The following is a 19594-nucleotide window of genomic DNA, read 5'->3' as shown; positions in this document are numbered from 1 at the left end:
TTACGATTGCACGGAACTGTGGGTAAACCACCAGAAACGTCTGACGTCATAGGGTCAAAAGCTGTTCGTACGAGCTCTGACGTGACCTTCCACTTCATGTAGTGTAGGCCATCAAAAGTATAAAAAAAAACGAAACGAAATATAGATCTGTATTGTAATCAGATTGGGAATCCATACACCCCTAACGAGTTAGCCAAAGGGAATTCCCCACGATCAAGGAAGTAGATTTAAACACAGGAAAGAACAATCACACCACATCCCTGATATATACTATTCAAAAAAAGTAGGGGATATTTGATTTTTAAGTGTTATTAAAGTCACCTAATGAAACTGACGAAGAAACAAATGACAAAATGAAATGAAGTTCACATTCATTGATTTATTCCAAATGATCGTTAGACTAAGTAAGGCACAGACTGACCATTATAAGGGTAAAATGATACCCAGGGTCAAACGGCAAAGTTACTACAGCATCACAACCAAGTCAGTAACGGGGAAATTCTCCTCTGTTTGCCAAACAAGCATTGATCCGACGTGGCATACTCCTAATGAGACGTCTAAGGTCATTTTGGTCCAGATTGTCCCATTCCTGTTGCAACGCAGCAGCAAGTTCTTGGACATTGGCAGGACGTTGTTGACGTTGACGTAACCTCTGTCCAAGCATGTCCCAGACATGCTCGATGGGGGAGAGGTCGGGACTCAGTGCTGGCCAAGGTAATGTGGTGATGTTTTGTTGTTGGAGGTAACCTGTGACGATCCTGGCCCTGTGACATCTTGCGTTGTCATCCTGTAAGATGAAACGGCGGCCATGACGTCGTGCGAACGGCACAACATGGACTGCCAAGATGTTGTCCCGGTAGTACTGGCCTGTAACACGCCCTGCAACAACATGTAAAGCCGTTCTTCCAGCAACAGTGATGCCTCCCCACACCATAACAGAACCACCCCCAAATTGATCATGTCTGATGACGTTAACGTCTTGGAAGCGCTCGTTTCGACGACGCCACACCCTCCTACGTCTGTCCAAAAAATCAACAGTGAACCTTGACTCATCTGAAAACATCACATTGCTCCAGCGTCGATTATCCCAGTGTTGACGATCCCTACACCAACGACGTCTTGCCTGAATGTGATGATCTCTCAAACAAGGGATCACGCGAGGACGTCGGGCGCGAAGGTGACCCCTTTGCAGTCGATTCCGAATCGTCTGGCCACTCACTCTCACACCAGTGTCTGTTTGAAGACGAGCGCTGATCTGATTTGCTGTGATGACACGATTTCTCAAGGCCAAGGTACGGATAAATCGATCCTGGGCTTGAGTTGTCGCCCTTGGTCGAGCTGAGCGTGGTCTGTCCTGTACAGATTGTGTATCACGGTATCTGGACCATAGCCTGCTTATGACAGACTGAGAAACATTCATCGTCCGCGCCACAACCGCCTGTGTTGTGCCGATCTGTAGCATGCCAAGGGCACGTAACCTTTCATTTTGGGTAAGCCGACGCATATCAAAATTTGTTTTCTGGTCACTAAAACAATTAAACTGATGTTTCCACCCTGGAATTCAATGCCACAATGACTGTAACATTCAAAGTCAGAGTCGTGCAAATCTTGGGTTGGACCCCCATGATGATCCCAAGCATCACCTGCATTCCATGCGGTAGCTATTGGTGCGTTTGGGCGTCACATGTAACTGGAAATGTTTCTTCTGTTAGGTTCTATACTGACTTTTTTCGTAGTCATTTGCATATTTTAGTATTATGCCCCCAAAATCAAATATCCCCTACTTTTTTTGAATAGTATATATTGAATTAAACATACACTATGCAAGAGCTAAATCTGTCTATTGCAGGTCGTTCTTTATGTCTGAAATGTTATATAAATTATAAATTAGACATTAACTAACTTATCCAGACCATAATCAACCATAATCAACTCTTGATGCCATTGGAGTGGTTCGATTTTAAGTAGATTAGAATGGTTCAGCCATTTAATGATTTAATTTAAAAATGGTGAAGCAAGACTTAGCCTTGAACAACCAGTACTGTGGTTTTAATCAGTGCACACATCTTGTCAAACCTTCAAAGGCTAATATCGTCGCCCAGAATAAAGGAGCAATTTGAACATCATTTCAATTGTTCTCAGAGCTAGCCAACATGTAGTTAGACTCGGAGCCTAGCTGTACAGAGCTAGCCAACATGTAGCTGGAAACAATTTTACGAAATCACTTTCAACCCCTGTTTGAGCCTTCGCTCTTGATCAGTCTGGTGCTGAACTAGCCAACATGTAACTGGACTTTGTCAAACTGATGAATAATATCTTTACATTTCAGTAATGCCAGCTGTTATTGTACGACAGAGGAAACCATTTTTACGAAAAGATGGTGTTTTTATATATTTTGAAGACAATGCAGGTGTTATAGTCAATCCAAAAGGAGAAATGAAAGGTAGATTAAATTTTCAAATTATCTCCCTTTACACATCCAATATTTTTATATATACCTTGGTCAAATTATCTCCCTTTACACATCCAATGTTTTTATACATACCTTGGTCAAATTACCCAATGTTTTATGCTGTTGGGTGCCAAAACGAGGTTAGATTATTTCTGGACGAAGCAGATAACGGGAGAACTGTTTTTCCTGTTATAAGTATCTTTCAGGACAGATTTTTATTCAACCTTGTGTGGAAATGAAATGAAATGAAATGAAATGGGTTTTAACGTCCTGTTGTGCTCCGCACTGGGCTAATGAAGACGGACATACACCATACATAAGGTTTGAGAGAGAGGAATGGGGTTTAGCGTCCACTCAACACAAACTAGGAGATTTTCTGATTAACTTCAATTTTATTTCAATAATTTGAAACTTAGATTTTCTGACTAATATATGCTTCAATTTTATTTCAATAAGACCCCTACGCGCAAGAGAATTATTGAAATAAAATTGAACCATATGTTAAGTCACGAAATGATCTAGTTTGTGACGAGTGGACGTTAAACCCATCTCTCAATCTCGCTCTCTATGCAGGTTGATTATGATAAATTTGAGGATGGATGGTCCGATCTTTATAATTGTCAGTGGTCTAACAGATGTGCTTTAGATCATCAATCTGTCAAGTGGCGTCATTGTAATTCCCACATTTAACCAGTCTTCATTAGCCCAGTCGGAACGTAACAGAACAGTAGGATGTTAAACCCCATTTCATTTTATTTTCCCACGCTTGTATGTAACAAGGAAAGGGTTGCCTGGCCAACATGTCCTCTGGTTTCCACTCCTGCAAAATTAGTGAAATAATATTAAACCATTTGTTAATCCTGAAATGACCTAGTTTGTGTCGAATGGAAGTTACTCTCTCTTCTCTCCACACAATATTTTGTCATAGTAAAACAGAACTCGGGAGTACATGCCATTTGTCTTGGTTGTGAATAAGAAATGTACCTTGGTCAAATTACCCGAAATGTTTTATACAAATTGGGTGCCAAAACAAGGTTAGAGAAATTCTGGCTGAAAGCAGATGACTATGGAATTATTCTTCAGTCATAAGATTTCCCAGGTACAAATTTTAGTGTTGGAATAATAGAATTTAGTACAAAACCCCCTATATAGATTTACAAATTTTTTTGATTGAGAAAAAGATTGCCTTCACCATGTAATGTTCACCGTTTGTTGTTCAAACTAATAGTAGATTTTAATCCATGATGAATTGTTGTTTTTCAGGTTCTGCTATAACTGGACCCATCTCTAAAGAATGTGCTGATCTATGGCCCCGTATTGCGTCAAACGCCAGCTCTATCTCCTAAAACAGATGTACAGAAAATAAAAAAATATAAAATACCCAAACTGTCAGCCTTAAATTTCTCTATTTACTATCTGATGTTTACTAAATTTGGTTGGGGATCACGGTGGCTAAGTGGGTAAGACGTTGGCTCACTAGCCTGGAGGTCGGGTGTTTGATCCCTGCATTGGCCTAGAAAGTTCATCCAGATTTTCCGGCGTGGTTCCCCCTTGTCAGTGATGCAGGACGGAGGGCCTGACAAGGACAGCTGTCTAGTTGTTCGGATGGGACAAAAAAACGAGGCCCCGTGTACACATTTGCGTGCACATAAAAGATCCCTTGACAGTTGGAATTTGATTAAAGAGTAGGCTGTAGTACTGCTGACCGGGCAAAATTTCCTTCATAGCACACTGTATGGAGTATGCCCAGTATAGGAGCAGAACAGTAGGACGTTAAACTCCCATTTCATTTCTAAATTTGGTAATGATCCTTTTACCTTAAAAAAAAAATTGTAACTATCGTTTTAATGAGCTTCAAGAAATTCTGTTAAACTCTGTGAAAGGGGAGATTACTCCAAAACGATGGTAGCAAAATGCTAAATTTGATTGGGCTGGTCCTATGGCCCTACTTCATTCATTCTAAATATGCAAAAAAAAAACCCTCAAATTTGTTGAAAAGTCAGCTGTAGCCATTATAAAGTTGACAAGGTTATTACAAAAGAGGGGTAACTCCGGAACAATTTCGCAGAACACTGAATATAGTTGGAGTTTGTCACTTCCAGACCTCCCTCCATAAGTCACACCAAATTTAAAAAAAAAACTTTGAAAAACTAGTCCCTACTGAATTCACAATTTTTTTTAGAAATTTTGTAAAAGTATAGCCTCTATGCATTCACAAGCTGTATTCTCCAAATAATACTTGTGAAATAGTCTTTTGGACTTCTTATATTTCATTTTGTTAACCAAGGCTATGATATTTTGAACACTATATATAACTGCTTCAGGGGGGTTGGATGGCCGAATGGTTAGCACGTGCGTGCTGTATCATAAAGGACAACATTGGTGTCAGTCATTATTACATATGTGATAGAACTGGTTAAATACATTCCAAATATAATTTTAACACAGAGATCATTGCTACGGGAGACTTGTAACAAGCACGGGAAGTGATGCCAAACATGACAAACATGAGTTGTCCTTCTATATAACAGACTGAAGTAACGAGCGCTAACAGACAAACGATCAAATTTCATTTCACTGATAATTCCGTTGAAGTTGAAAAGTTATTATATGGGGCGGTGAGAGGGTATCTCACAATTCAAAAGGCCTGTCATTGAGTCAACTGGCGTGGTTTCGAATCCCCGGTTGTATGTGACAAGGAGTAGGGTCGCCTGTCCAACCTCGTGGGTTTTCTGCGGGTCCTACGGTTTCTTCCTACTGCTAAAGACACCTACGCGCAAGTAATTTATTGAAATAGAAACATTAAACCATATGTTGGTCCCAAAATTACCTAGTCTGTGTCGAGTGGACGTTAAACCCCATTTCTCTCTCTCTATAACTGCATCAAATTGAGAGAGGGTGACGAATGTAATAATAATCAAGGTCATATTAAATCACTGGCAACCGGGTATAGTTAAGTTACCTTTACAGCTGGAACAGGAGTAAGAAAAGGCTGTAGTGTAAAATGTCCCACATGTCGGGATGTAGGGGGAATGACTCCTAATTCACCCCAGGCCCTCCATTGGGTTAATCCAGTCCCAAGTACAACCTGTGGTGTTCAGTTGTGGACGACTGATTTCATTCAGGAACAGTTCATTCTCTTGACAAACGAACTGCATGAGATAAAATGAAATGGGTTTTAACGTCCTACTGTTCTGCTCCGACTGGGTTAGTGAAGACGGGCATACGCTATACTGTGTGCTATGAGTGAAATTTTGCCCAGACAGCGGCGCTATGGCCTACTCTTACATCGAATTCCAACTGCCTAGAGTTCTTTTATGTGTACACGGGACCTCGGTTTTCTATCCCATCCGAACAACTAGACAGCTGTCCTAGTCAAACCCTCCGTCTTGCATCACTGACAAGGGGAAACCATGCCGGATACACAAGAAGAGAAAGCCGATTAGACCATGTACATGTATGGTGCTAGCACCATGGTGTTAAAATAAGCCCAACAAATAAAATATATTTTATTAAATCATTTGATAACAATTGTAAAGTAAAACATTAACAATTTGCTATAATTATATATAATTAACAATTACAGACTTCGGACCACTCAGATATAGGTAAAAATAAAAGGATTTTTTATCGACTGACAAATCGATTTGTATTTAGTAGATATGGCATGTGACAGTAAAGTCGATGTCAAAGTACTTGTATGAGTTTGTTTAATGCGCTAGTTGAAAAAAACACATGATCACCCAAAGAATCGTCAAATCGCACCTAGAGGTGATTTGGCGAATTGTGGTAATTCGATGTCGATGAATTCTTTGGTTAGGGTAACCAACTTGAATAAGATGGACATTGATCGAAATATTATTTATTCTAAATAAGGTCTTAGACAAACTGATAATCATACGACCCAACATTATTTAACCCTGGATATTAAAAATATCTTACAGCCAATCAAATGTGGATACAGATACACACCCCTCCTGACTAGGTACATGCTGATTTTGTCTGTTTAAAGTAATTAGGTTATTCCTACAACGATTAGTTCAGATTCATTCAGTTTAAGCCTTCATTAATCAACGTATTAATTCCCCTGCTTTTTGTATGTTTGAACTGTTAAGTAATTAAATGGGCAGAGCTGGTTATTCCCACACAATCAGCTTGATTCAATCATTTCTAATTCATCTTATGAAAATAATCAATGCATCAATTTTAACAATATCAACACTTTTTTTTAAACATTATTATTATTAAGATTGGGGAATAGGATTAGCCTAGAATTACCCCCCCCCCTCCCTTTGCCTATTTCAACCCAATTTTATCAATGGATACCCATTTACCCTGTGAAATCCAGTAATGGCTGATATTAAACATTATGTAAGAACTAAATCTGGATATTGCAGGTTTTTCTTTTGGCTTATATAAACTATTATTTAGACATTTATTCACATGACAAGCCTATAATCAACTCTCTAGACCATCGGATGGTGGAGATTTAAACGGATTAAAACACCTGCAAGATTAAAAAATTGAACAATAAAATGGATAATCGAGGTTAAGTCTAGGTTGTCAAGTATGGTTGGTAGGATAATAAAAGATCAACTCTAAATCTTCAAATAGTCATAACTTTGCCCATAATAAAATAATATGAATAAAATTTTCAATACATTCATTTTGATTTATCTATTTTTAAAATATTATAGCAAGATCTGTCAGCGCTTTGTCTAAATCTTACATTATACATTTTTAATGAGTGTATAAAGGTGAGAAAATTAAAACAAGAACAAAAAATCAATTGATACCCTGTAAAATCCTGTTGCACCTTATTTTTTATATTTTATTCAATCTGATTAAAATACATCTATATTTCGTTTCGTTTTTTTTATACTTTCGATGGCCTACACGGCATAAAGATCTGACCGGTTGTAGTGGAAGTTTGTGTCAGGGGTCATACAATTTCATTAATCAATCAGCAGTGATGTTTCTAGAGGGATACCCACAATTCCGTCCGTGCACCTCACACCAAAAACTCGCTGTAACAAACCATTTCATTAGCTAATCCCTTACATCATCCAGAACTCGCATTATATAACAACTTTTCCAGATCCTAGTGTAGTAAAGAGAAGTAAAACGAAATTTTGAACTATAAAAAAACGAAACAAAATAGGGTCTGTGTTTCAATTAGATTGTATTTTATTATGAGGTAAAGTGTTTAAATCAGTTTAAGGTTATAATCTTTAAGTGGCAGTTTAAGGTTAGTATAGTTGGGAATAGGGTCCTGGGCCCTGTTTCTCGAAATCTTAACTAAAGATAAAATCCAAATTTTAGTAGATACTTCAATTTTGATTGACTAAGCACTAGAATCAATCTAACTTTATCCAATCAAATTACTAAAATGTGGATTTTATTTTAGTTAAAGTTTCGTGAAACAGGCCCCAGGTCTCTTCCAGGAATGTCCAGGAACAAAAGTTTAAGGAGAGTAAAGTTTAGGTTGAGAATAGGGTCCTGGTCTCTTCCAGTAATCTATGGCTCGAACAGCATAATACCCTTTCACCAAATCATCACCACTTGTACCTGGAAATATAAAATAATACTTTTCATCCACACAGCGCATTAAAGTTGTATGGGGCTCCTGGCTGTAGTTCAAACAGAGGCCTATCCATTCAAATTATTACTACAGATAACAATCTGTTAAATTTAGTGACTTTTTGTGAAAATACATTGATTGCAACTCTACCCCTCTAACTTCAAAAATCTACAATAATTTTGAATAAATTAAAGTTACCATTTTGTGGAAGAGGTGATATAACAGATATGGTTGCTATGGTATCCACATTGTTTACACGTTGGAATGGTCCAGTACTGTTGTTAGGTGAGTAGCCAACTTCATAGGTGTAAATACATCTGAAATATATAAATTCAAATATTCTCACGGCTTAATCAATGCTAAAATCTACTCATAATAATACAGTGGTCTCATTCCGTTCTACTCCACAAGCCCCTGGTTTAATCTATGGGAGAGCGGGGTCCATGTTTTCAAGTTATCTGCCCTTGATGGTTGTGCTATTTATATCGACAAATCCCATAAATCGTTAATTGCAAAGGAAAATGGAAGTAACTCTCATCAAGTAAAGTAAGCAAAACGCAAAGGCCCCCACTTCAAGAGACAAGGTTAGGAATTAGCCAGAAACAGGGCCGTAACTAGCTCAGAGCAACAAGGGGGGGGGGGGGCGGGAAGTGTTCTCAGGGGGGCTGTAATATTGACGGACAGTGTGTATCCATTTTTTTATGGTCAAGAATTTTTCACGGGGGGGGGGGGTGAAACTTTTTGAAGGGGGGGGGGGGGCGGCCTGGCCAGAAGGTAGCCTAAATGAGAGAAGTCCAAATTATACTAAATGCATATTTATTAAAGATACATTAGTTAAGAGTTTTACAAAGAGTTGGCTTGCTATAATAATTCAATAATAGATGATAAAAAAAGAAAACGGAATTGTCACTGTTGGAAGTTTGGACTAGAAATAGGCATCAATTGTGTCTGCACCATCTATGAGAATTGGCGATCGTTTGATTGACAGACGATAACTCCACCCACATTTTCTCAATTATCAAGTAACATGCTCAATGGCTATGGTAGCCTTGCTTGGCAGGCCTTTCATCACCAGTTTCCGGTAGTGACATCAGCGACTAACGGTCCGCCATTTATTGATTTAATTTTAAATGGACGACTGTTTAATTCCAAACTGTATCCAAGCCAGACTTACTTTGATTTGATATTTTCATCTGACCATATAACTAGAACTTGTCCTACTGTTATAGTCATAAACCGTAAGCCAGTTACCTGAAATATATTTATTTTAATGTAACATTATTGTCTCTATGAGGTTTCCTGGGTTCAGGTATATGAATACAATTGGAGAGAGAGAAAGGAATGGGGTTTAACGTCCACTTGTCAGTGATAGGAAGAAGGATCTGTTAAGGGATCTTTTACGTGCAAGCCAATGAGTACACAGGTGGAGCTAGGATTTTCATGCCCTTTAAACAACTAGACATAGACCCTGAAGGTGCCACCCATAGCAACTGACAAATGAGGTTGGACAACCTTAAGGTTTTCTGCATCTATGCAGGGCTTTGAACCGGGAACATTCTAGTTGAGAGGTCAGTGTTCTAACTGATTGGGAACTGCGACCCCTAATAATAAATGACATCATGTTTAAAGTACAGTATATCCAGGTCTGGATTGACCTACTAGTAGACCCTAGGTCAAACCCTTCTGGGTTACCCAGTTTACACTGGAAACAACGTTATATACACTGGCAGACAGCACGACAAATTAGTTTCATTTGGCCACTAGATACCCTAGGCCAATGGCCTGATATGACAAAATTCAGTCCTAAAATTATATAAGAGAGAGATATTGGGTTTAAAGTCCATTCCAGACAAACTAGGTCATTTCAGGACTAACATATGATTCAATTTTATTTCAATAATTTGCTGCACGTAGGGGTCTTTAGCAGTGGGAGGAAACTGAAGGAAATACACAAGTTTGGACAAGCAACCCTATGACAGACCAATGTGCCCCCCACACTTAATGCTAGCTTCCCACTATCACGATTCGAACTACGATTGAAACCGTGGTTTTAATCGTGGAGTAATCATGGTGATCCTATCAGGTCTTATCATATATAGAGGTCAGTCGTAGCAATCGTGTTGATTGCATAGAAACGTATCCGTACGAAGCAGATCGTGGACTCAACAGTGACAATCACGATTCATGCTATGATATCGTATATTGAGGTCAGTTGTACCAATCATGTTGATCGTATCGAAATGTATCCGAACGGATTTTCACGTACCAGATCGTGGACTCAATAGGAACAATCCTATTGTAACACATTGCACGACAGTGGGAACCTAGCATTGACAATAAGGGATAGAGAGAGAGAGAGAGAGAGAGAGAGAGAGAGATGGGTTTAATATCCACTCGACACAAAGTAGGTCATTTCGGAGAAAAACCCAAGAGGTTGGGCAGGAGACCCTACTCCTTGTCACGTACAACCGGGCATTCGAAACCACGCCAGTTGACTCAATGACAGACCTTATGATACAGCACGCACGTGCTAACTATTCGGCCATCCAATCCCCCGTACCATCCAAAGGACTAGACACTGTCTTATAAGGTGATAAAGGGATAATGAATATCAACTGTCAAGGGGGTAACTACCATAACTCTAGGTATATTAGACAAACTATTAAAATGAATGCTATTTGGGACCTTATGATACAGCGCGCACATGCTAAATATGGATACAATCGTGACAAGAGACCTGTTCTGGTACTGCTACAGGTTTAGCACACAGATGAAGAAGAGTTGCTTCTGGTTGTAAGATCTGCCATCTTGGTGGAAGTATAACCTTCCCAGGTCCTGGTTTTACTGGTTGGTAAGCAACTCGTCCCACACCCTGAAATATTCAGTTGATATATCAATTCAATATTCTGCCCAAAACACATACCTGTTCCGGTAGTGATGGTGATTGGGCACAGATGTGAAGTAAAACAGCATCAGGTTGGAGGATCTGGAATCCTGGTGGAATCGGGACATGTTGTGGACCAGGTATAAGGGGTATTACAGAGAAACGAGGGTTTGCCTGAAAAAATAACAATGATGAGGCAGATTATAATAAGCTCTGTAAAGAACCAGTTGAAAAGCTACAAATTATGACCACATTCTCAAGTAATTTCTAATCCATCAGAAGCACCACAGAAGAGTGGACGGAGTGTGCTATCGACAATGTCAAGCGGTGAATCTGATCCTTGTCATGAGACCCACAAACCTACAACTTGCATAGATGACAGACTCATCCCAACCCATCCACCGACACACCCGACAGTGGCCAGCATAGCAGCCAAGCTCATTTGTTTTGTGATCAGTCGATGAGCAGTATAAGTTATAAGTTATAAGATATGATGTACTTGCCTCTTGTATTCTGAGAAATTGAAACTGTTTTGGTGTAGGATAATCTGTTTTATTATATAAACCTGTCCATACTCCATACGGATCATTGGATAAACCACTTACAATATACCCCACTAACATCAACTCTACAAAATATATCTCACATCAGTACAACTCTACAATATAAAATATATCAGTACAACTCTACAATATATCATATATCAGTACAACTATTACAATATATCATATATCAGTACAACTATATACGATATATCAGTACAACTCTATACAATATATCAGTACAACTCTATAATATATCATACATCAGTATAACTCTATAATATATCATATATCAGTACAACTATACAATATATCATATATCAGTACAACTATACAATATATCATATATCAGTACAACTATACACAATATATCATATATCAGTACAACTATACAATATATCAGTACAACTCTACAATATATCAGTACAACTATTATAAATTAAAGCTTCACTATATTACTGTTGTTGGTGCCCTAAATATGAAAACACAGTACTCATTTGATGCTGGTGAAATGTGATTCTGGTATATTTACGACACAAGAAAGTCGTTAAGATGATGTAACACATGTACCTTGTGTAGGATCTGGTGGATTAATATACCAATCTAAATCTAACTCTCCATAACTAGTACCATGATTCGAATCATCACTATCGTATATTAATAACGACATCTGCCAACTAAAAATAGAATTAAATGGGGTTTAAATCCAACAAGGTAAATAAAGACAAGTTTGTGTTATAGGGGGATGGGGAGTGGGAAACTGTTTGTCCCGAAAACAGCATTTTATGCCCGGTTCCCACTGTCATACGATGCGTTACAATAGGATTGTCCCAACTGAGTCCACGATCTGCTATGTTCAGATACGTTTCGATATGATCAACACGACTGCTACAATTGACCTCTCTATATATGATAAGACCTGATAGGATCACCACGATTACTCCACCATTAAAACCACGATTTCAATTGTAGCACGAATCGTGATAGTGGGAACCTAGAATTACCCACTCTTCATCGAATTCCAACTGTCGGTGTTTCATTTAAAACAAGGATGTTAGTTTATTGTACCATCCAAAGGACTAGACACTGTTTTGGGTGATAAAGGGTTAATGAATATCAATTGTCAATGATGCTACTGATTCATTGGGGGTAACTACCATAATTCTAAAATATTAGAATCAATGCAATTAGTGATAGGTCACAATAACGAAATTACTATTGTGCTGAAATGAATGAAATGGGGTTTAAAGTAGCCAAGTCTGTAACTCAATATCATCCAAAGTCGTTGACATTGCAAACGCGACTTACTGGTCAATTTAAATCAACATTGATGTTGTGATCTTATCACGGAAAAGATGGGCATGGGCTTCTGATATCCAATATTTAAGACAAAATAAATATTTTACCATTGGTACACAAATCGTGTACCATAATACGTTTCAGCGCCATTTGTAACAAGGTGCTCAAAGAACGATCCTAGACATATTCCACAAGTCATGTCAAATGGTGACGTAATATTCTTATCTGGAGAGCATGCGCAATAAATACTATCGGTGTAGACTGGAATAACCAGACACTAGAGATTGCCATTTGATTGAGATTTCTGGCGTATTTCCCTGAACATAACCGATTTGAAATTATAGAGTAAAAACAGAAACGATTGAATGTAAATCAGTTTATATACATTCATATTACATTATTATATGCGTTGTGACCTATTGTGTTCATTTCTGGGTCCCAAATATTAGCAATTTAGCTTGTTTAACATTTTACAGAATTCTATTGAATATTTTAACAGTGTAATTGTATTTACCTGTCTGATGTTGTATTATCACCAGGTATATGTATAGTAGCTAACGCTCCAGTTTCTGTATCATTTCTGATTGCTTTATCTGAGTGTAAAATGGAAAAATGCCTACACAGTGTTTGTCATGTAAGGGGGATAATCAATTTCAGGGGCAAATAAGTAGTCTGAACCAGCTTCCAAATTGTTCCACAAATATAGTAAAAACAAGGAAAGCACCTTCTACTCCATGTCCGTTTCTCTTTTAATTTCTCAAATCACCAAGAGAACAGTCAAAGAGAAATGGGGTTTAACGTCCTACTTTTCTGCACGGCGAATGAGAGAGAGAGAGAGAGATACAGGGTTTAACATCCACTCGACACAAATTCATTTCGGACTAACACATGGTTCAATTTTATTTCAATAAATCAATAAATCGCTTTCGAGTAGGGATCTTTAGCAGTGGGAGGAAACTGGAGGACCCGGAGAACACCCATGAGGTTGGACAGGCGACCCTATTCCTTGTCACATACAACCTCTGAATCGAAACCACGCCAGTTGGCTCAATGAAAGACATTATGATACAACGCGCACATGCTAACCATTCGGCCATCCACCTCCCATCTTGGCAAATAAAGATGGGCATTTACCATGCAGTCTTTTATGTTGGAGATTTTCGATGGACAGCTATTCATTCTAGTCTTTCAAGACATCTTTTACATGCACGCTAACATTTACGTAAGACCTTAGTTTTTCTCATCCTTAAGACCAGAACTTCCGTCCTGCAGCAGTGTCAATAGTGATAAATTTCTCGGTCAACACAAGGATCGAACCCATACCTTCCTGGTTAATGAGCCAGCACCTTACTCACTGAGCCACCGTGGCTCCTCCCACAATCTAAATATAGATTAAACTTACCACTACCAGTACCAACAAAAACCTGTTGATCTCCTAATAAGGACAACATGCACAGAGTACCATATATAGGTTTCTGTATAAATGTTGTGTATGGTACTTTGGTATTATTCATCTGAAATCTGGCCAGTAGGGTGCGCTGTGTAAACTGATGTGGGTAGTAACTAAGGAATCCATTGTCGTAACTAAGTAACTGATAATTTATAGGATTGGCAGGATTTGCAATGAAAATATTCTGATGTTGTGCAATAATCTGAAATAAAAGTGGGAAGAGGATAAAATAATATGTAGCCTAGTCAATCTCGTGGTCGAGACTAACATATGGTTCAATTTTATTTCAATAATTCACTTGTACATATGGGTCTTTAGCAGTGGGAGGAAACCGGAGGACCCACAGAAAACCCACGAGGTTGGACAGGCGACCCTACTTCTTGTCACGTACAACCGGGGAATTGAAACCACGCCAGTTGACTCAATGACAAACCTTATGATACAGCGCATACGCACTAACTATTCGGCCATCCAAACCCCCTAATACATTAAGTTCATAAGGTTTGTCATTGAGTCAAGCGGTGTGGCTTTTATCCCCAGCTGGTACCTCATAAGTTGTCTTAAATTTGCAATTTAGATGATAAGATGTGCAATTGAGTCAAGTGGTGAGATGGCTATAAGAAGCTTGACAGGGAGTAGGATCGCTATCCAACCTCTGGTCCTCCGGTTTCCTCTCACAGCATGGATGTACCATATGTTAGTCTCAAAACAAGTCATAATAAAGAGTAATTAGACAAATACCTTGACAGCCATAGCACCATATATGGCATCAGCTCTCCATGGTAAATCTTTACTCCATCCCACCATAGGATCAGATTCGCTATGTGTATAAATAAATAAATAAATTCTTTCAATCCACAATTTAACCCTATTTTATAGGCGGATGGTAGGTGGCTCAGTGAGTAAGATGGCTCGCTAAGCTTGAGATCCTGTGTTCGATCCCTGTGTTGACCGAGAAAGTTCGTCAGGATTTTTTCCGGCGTGGTTTCCCCTTGTCAGTGATGCAGAACGGAGGGTGTAATAGTATTAGTTCTTTAATCAGGTTCAGATGACAAGACTAGTTTAACATCTTATAATATCTTTATTCTCTGCTTCTTCTAACATATTATGTACAAAAGTTAAAGACTCCATAACTAACTTGTATTAAGGGAGCCATATCCTAGCTTGGCTAGGCACGAGTGTGCCAACTCCAATACGCTTTCCTAATTCCGTCTCGTCTGTGCCAAGGCGCCCATGGCCTCCGCTCTCGTGTCCGTCCGGACCTCTCTGTCTGTTTGTTTGTTAATCTGGGTTTATAAACCATTCCAGACAAAGGAATCTTATTAGACATCTGGCTGATGTATCATGTATCATATCACGTTTAACATTTGCTTATCATCAAAGAAAGTTTAAATAAGACATGCCATCAAGGTAAGGTTACATAATCACATAGACCAAGAACTCCAGGCATGTCGATAGTGAACAGGTGTCAAGTTGGCAGGAAGCGTCTTTAACATCAGATAATCTGCAATTATGTAACAAGGGCCTGGCAAGAGACAATGTATAGTTGTTCGGATGGGCTCAAAAAACAACGTCCCTTGAACAACACTGGCACTTTTATAGCCTCACTCCATACTACTATACAAGTATGCACCTCAACGAGCAGAAATATTGTCTATCTTCTTCTGATTTGATCAAATTCCCGAGTAACCCCCAGACTTTACACCAAACTTGACGTCTCCACACTAGACCACCTGCATGGAGGAGAAATATTGTAAAAATAATTTGCTTTTTTTAGAATTTCTTTCTTAAAAAATTTGATTTAATGGTATATAGTTTACTTACTCATTATAGAAAGGTTTTTTGGCTAACGTAGGATATTTATCACTAATTACTTTCATTGAGGCTACTTCCTCCAATAAAATATTCATTGATATACCATTACCCTGCAAATAAAACGTAGGATCAACAACAACGAAAACTAACAAACACTGTACGAGTGGGGAGTCGTCGTGGGTCAGTCAGTGAGCTGTAGGTTCAACCCCGGTGTTGGCTAAGAAAATGAAATAAAATGGGGTTTATCGTCCTACTGGTTCTGCTCCAACTGGGCTAATGAAGACGGGCTACCCATACAGTGTGCTATGAGGGACATTTTGCCCGGGCAGTGGCATTATGGCCTACTCTTATATTGAATTCCAACTGCCAAGGGATCTTTTACGCGCACACCAAATGTATACATGGGACCTTGTTTTTTTTGTCCAATCCGAACGACTAGACAGCTGTCCTTGTCAGGTTCTCCGTCCTGCACCACTGACAAGGGGAAACCACGGTTGTACGTGACAAGCAGTAGGGTCGTCTGTCCAACCTTCACAAAGGGAGGTAATCTGATGAACTACACTTGGTGGGAGAGAGGTACCTTTTTTTTGTAGTGAAATAATGGGAGGAAATCCTGTCTAAACTCGAGAGCAGCGACGTACCTTTCTATGCAGTGAAATAAAATCCATTCTAACTCCCGTTTCTCCTGTAAAATAATTTTTACCATTGACCACATGGTTGAGTATAAACTCGTCGTATTTTCCATGATGACCAGATTTTAACAGTATATCATCACATCCCGCTCCTGGGCCACCAAAAATAAGGTCACGGTTTGTGGCCATTAACCCTTCACTGGTTGCATCGTAATAGTTGGCAAAACCTGTAAAATATTTTATAGTCTTGAAAAAGGAAAAGGATATTTAATGTTTTGAGATATTAAAATTTGAAAATTAACCTGTGTATGTGTAAAACTGACTCGTGTACATGTAAAAATTGACTTGTGTACATGTGAAAATCGACCAGAAACATGTAAAAATCGACCTGTGTACATGTAAAAAATCGACCTGTGTACATGTGAAAATCAACCTGTGTATTGTGAAAATCAACCAGTGCATAAGTAAAATCGATCAGTGTACTTGTGAAATCAACTGTGTATTTGTGAAAATCTAACTGTGTATTTGTGAAAATCTACCTGTGTATTTGTGAAAATTGATGTGTGTACATGTGAAAATTGATGTGTGTGTGTGTGTGTACATGTGTGTACTGTAAAAATTGATTTTTAAAGGATGTATAATACCTTGAAGTGTTATATTCATATCAAAATCCTGACAATTAGGTTCATTCCAATTCTCAAAATTCCATGTTTTAACATAATCCAAACCAAACATCTCTAAAATAGATATATATATTCTTTGATTGGCATTTAGTAATTGAACATATTAACACAAGGTACAATTTTATGGATATACAATTCATGAGTTTGATACTATGGGCAAATATATACAGAATATGCAAGAAAGATAATAATCAAATGCAATTAAAGCTGCCCACAATTCACATATTTGTATCATTTGTTTGATAAAGATGAGAGTATCCTCGTCAAAACGTTGCTTAGTATTAAACTCAGTAATTGTGTATCCATAAAATTGTACCTTGTGTTAGATATATATAACTTTTAAAAAAATAAAAATATTGACTACATCCATGTAGTATTTTGAATTCCAAATGCCAAGGGATCTTTTACGTTGATGTCAATGTGTACACGGTTCAACTGCACGTACAGGACCTTGGTTACAGGCAGTTTGTGATGGTCTACTAGAGCCCTAGTATACGTACAGTTTGTGATGGTCTACAGGAGCCCTAGCTACATACAGTCTGTGGTGGTCTAAGGGAGCCCTAGTTACGGGCAGTTTATGATGGTCTACAGGAGTCCTAGTTACAGGCAGTTTGTGATGGTCTACCTACGGGGGTCCCAGTTGCAGGTAGTTTCTGATGGTCTACGGAAGCCCAAGTTTCAGGCAGTTTGTGATGGTCTACGGGAGTCCCAGTTTCAGGCAGTTTGTGATGGTCTACGGGAGTCCCAGTTGCAGGCAGTTTGTGGTGGTCTACAGGAGCCCCAGTTACAGGCAGTTTGTGATGGTCTATGGGAGTCCCAGTTGCAGGCAGTTTGTGATGGTCTACGGGAGTCCCAGTTGCAGGCAGTTTGTGATGGTCTGCGGGAGCCCCAGTTGCAGGCAGTTTCTGATGGTCTACGGGAGCCCCAGTTTCAGGCAGTTTCTGATGGTCTACGAGAGTCCCAGTTGCAGGCAGTTTGTGATGGTCTATGGGAGTCCCAGTTGCAGGCAGTTTGTGGTTGTCTACAGGAGCCCCAGTTGCAGGCAGTTTCTGATGGTCTACGAGAGTCCCAGTTGCAGGCAGTTTGTGATGGTCTACGGGAGTCCCAGTTGCAGGCAGTTTGTGGTGGTCTACAGGAGCCCTAGTTACAGGCAGTAACCAATCGTCCAAATGCTAAAGGGTTCAAATTAATCATTTTTTTTAACCATATAACAACTTCTTGTCATTTGAATTAGAGACTAAAACTTACTAATATATCTGGTTGCTACCAATTTAACGAAATCTCTCCACATATAAACTTGAGATTTATTTTCAAAGTCAGTAAAAATATTCGAAGGATTTCCCATGACTTCAAATCCTGGTTTCAATCCATTTATATACAGCTGCTGAAGAAGATCATCCAGATAGGTAAAATTATAAACTGGTGAACCCGATGAATATCTAGAATTTAAAAAAAAAAATATATACAATATCAGTAGTCTTTATCATGGGAACTACGGTGGCTAAGTGAGTAAGACGTTGGCTCGATAGCCTAGAAGTCGCAGGTTCCTTCATCGTGATTTTCTGGTGTGGTTTCCCCTTGTCGGTCAGTGGTGCAGGATAGAGGGCCTGACAAGGACAGCTGTCTATAGTCGTTTGGATGGGACGAAAAACTGAGATCTCGTATACATATTGGCGTGCACGTAAAAGATCCCTTGGTAGTTGGAATTCGATATAAGAGTAGGCCTTAGCGCTGGTGTCATGGCAAAATTTCCCTCATAGCACACTGCAAGGCGTATGCCGTCTTCATTAGCCCAGCTGGAGCAGAACATTAGGACGTTAAACCCCAATTTCATTTTATTTTGCATGTTTTACTCACCCCGTTACGGTGACAAGATCTAACAACCAATGAATTCTCACTTGTTCTATACCACGATGTGGAACAGCTCCGATATACGCTAAATTCTGTAACATGTCATCACTTAAATCAAAAGCATGAGCTTCTTGATGTGGATCTGGTGGACTGAAAAAGAATTTTAAATAATTCTAAATCTGGATTAGAGAATAGCACAAAAAAATCAGTGTTTTGACAAGAGCAACTTATTGTTTTTAAAAATGATTTTTTTTCCAGATGAGGAGGCTTGGATGACTGAATTGTTAGTATGTGCACGTTGTATCATAAGGTCTGTCATTGAGCCTACATGACAAGGAGTAGGGTCGCCTGTCCCGGGTTCTCCGGTTGCCTTCTACTACTAAAGACCCTTACGCACAAGCAAAT

The 19594-nt window shown here is 38.9% G+C and overlaps 1 protein-coding gene across 1 annotated transcript; it reads right to left on the bottom strand.

Moving 5' to 3' along the window:
• Positions 1-6042: 6042 nt before the first annotated feature.
• LOC130010544 (alpha-L-iduronidase-like) lies at positions 6043-18701 on the bottom strand. The gene is made up of 13 exons (XM_056101482.1): positions 18587-18701; positions 17300-17392; positions 16665-16882; positions 16033-16133; positions 14950-15028; positions 14161-14410; positions 13273-13351; positions 12030-12136; positions 11421-11545; positions 10771-10905; positions 9208-9284; positions 8232-8350; positions 6043-8020 (listed from the first exon to the last, which is right to left on the bottom strand). The coding sequence occupies exons 1-13, from the start codon at positions 18681-18683 to the stop codon at positions 7917-7919; spliced, it is 1584 nt and encodes a 527-aa protein (XP_055957457.1). The 5' UTR covers positions 18684-18701; the 3' UTR covers positions 6043-7916.
• Positions 18702-19594: the final 893 nt, after the last annotated feature.

The sequence above is a fragment of the Patella vulgata genome, chromosome 5, assembly GCF_932274485.2.
Source record: "Patella vulgata chromosome 5, xgPatVulg1.2, whole genome shotgun sequence".
Lineage (NCBI taxonomy): Eukaryota > Metazoa > Mollusca > Gastropoda > Patellidae > Patella > Patella vulgata.
Note: the sequence above shows the minus strand (reverse complement) of the source record. Positions and strands in the feature narration are given on the sequence as shown.

Coding starts and splice junctions, on each gene's coding strand:
- LOC130010544 (XM_056101482.1), bottom strand. CDS start 18,683: ATGGGAAATCCTTCGAATATTTTTACTGACTTTGAAAATAAATCTCAA. Junction 15,029..16,032: donor AAAAAACCTTTCTATAATGA/GTAAGTAAACTA, acceptor TTATACACATAG/CGAATCTGATCCTATGGTGG. Junction 14,411..14,949: donor ATGGTGCTATGGCTGTCAAG/GTATTTGTCTAA, acceptor CTTTTATTTCAG/ATTATTGCACAACATCAGAA.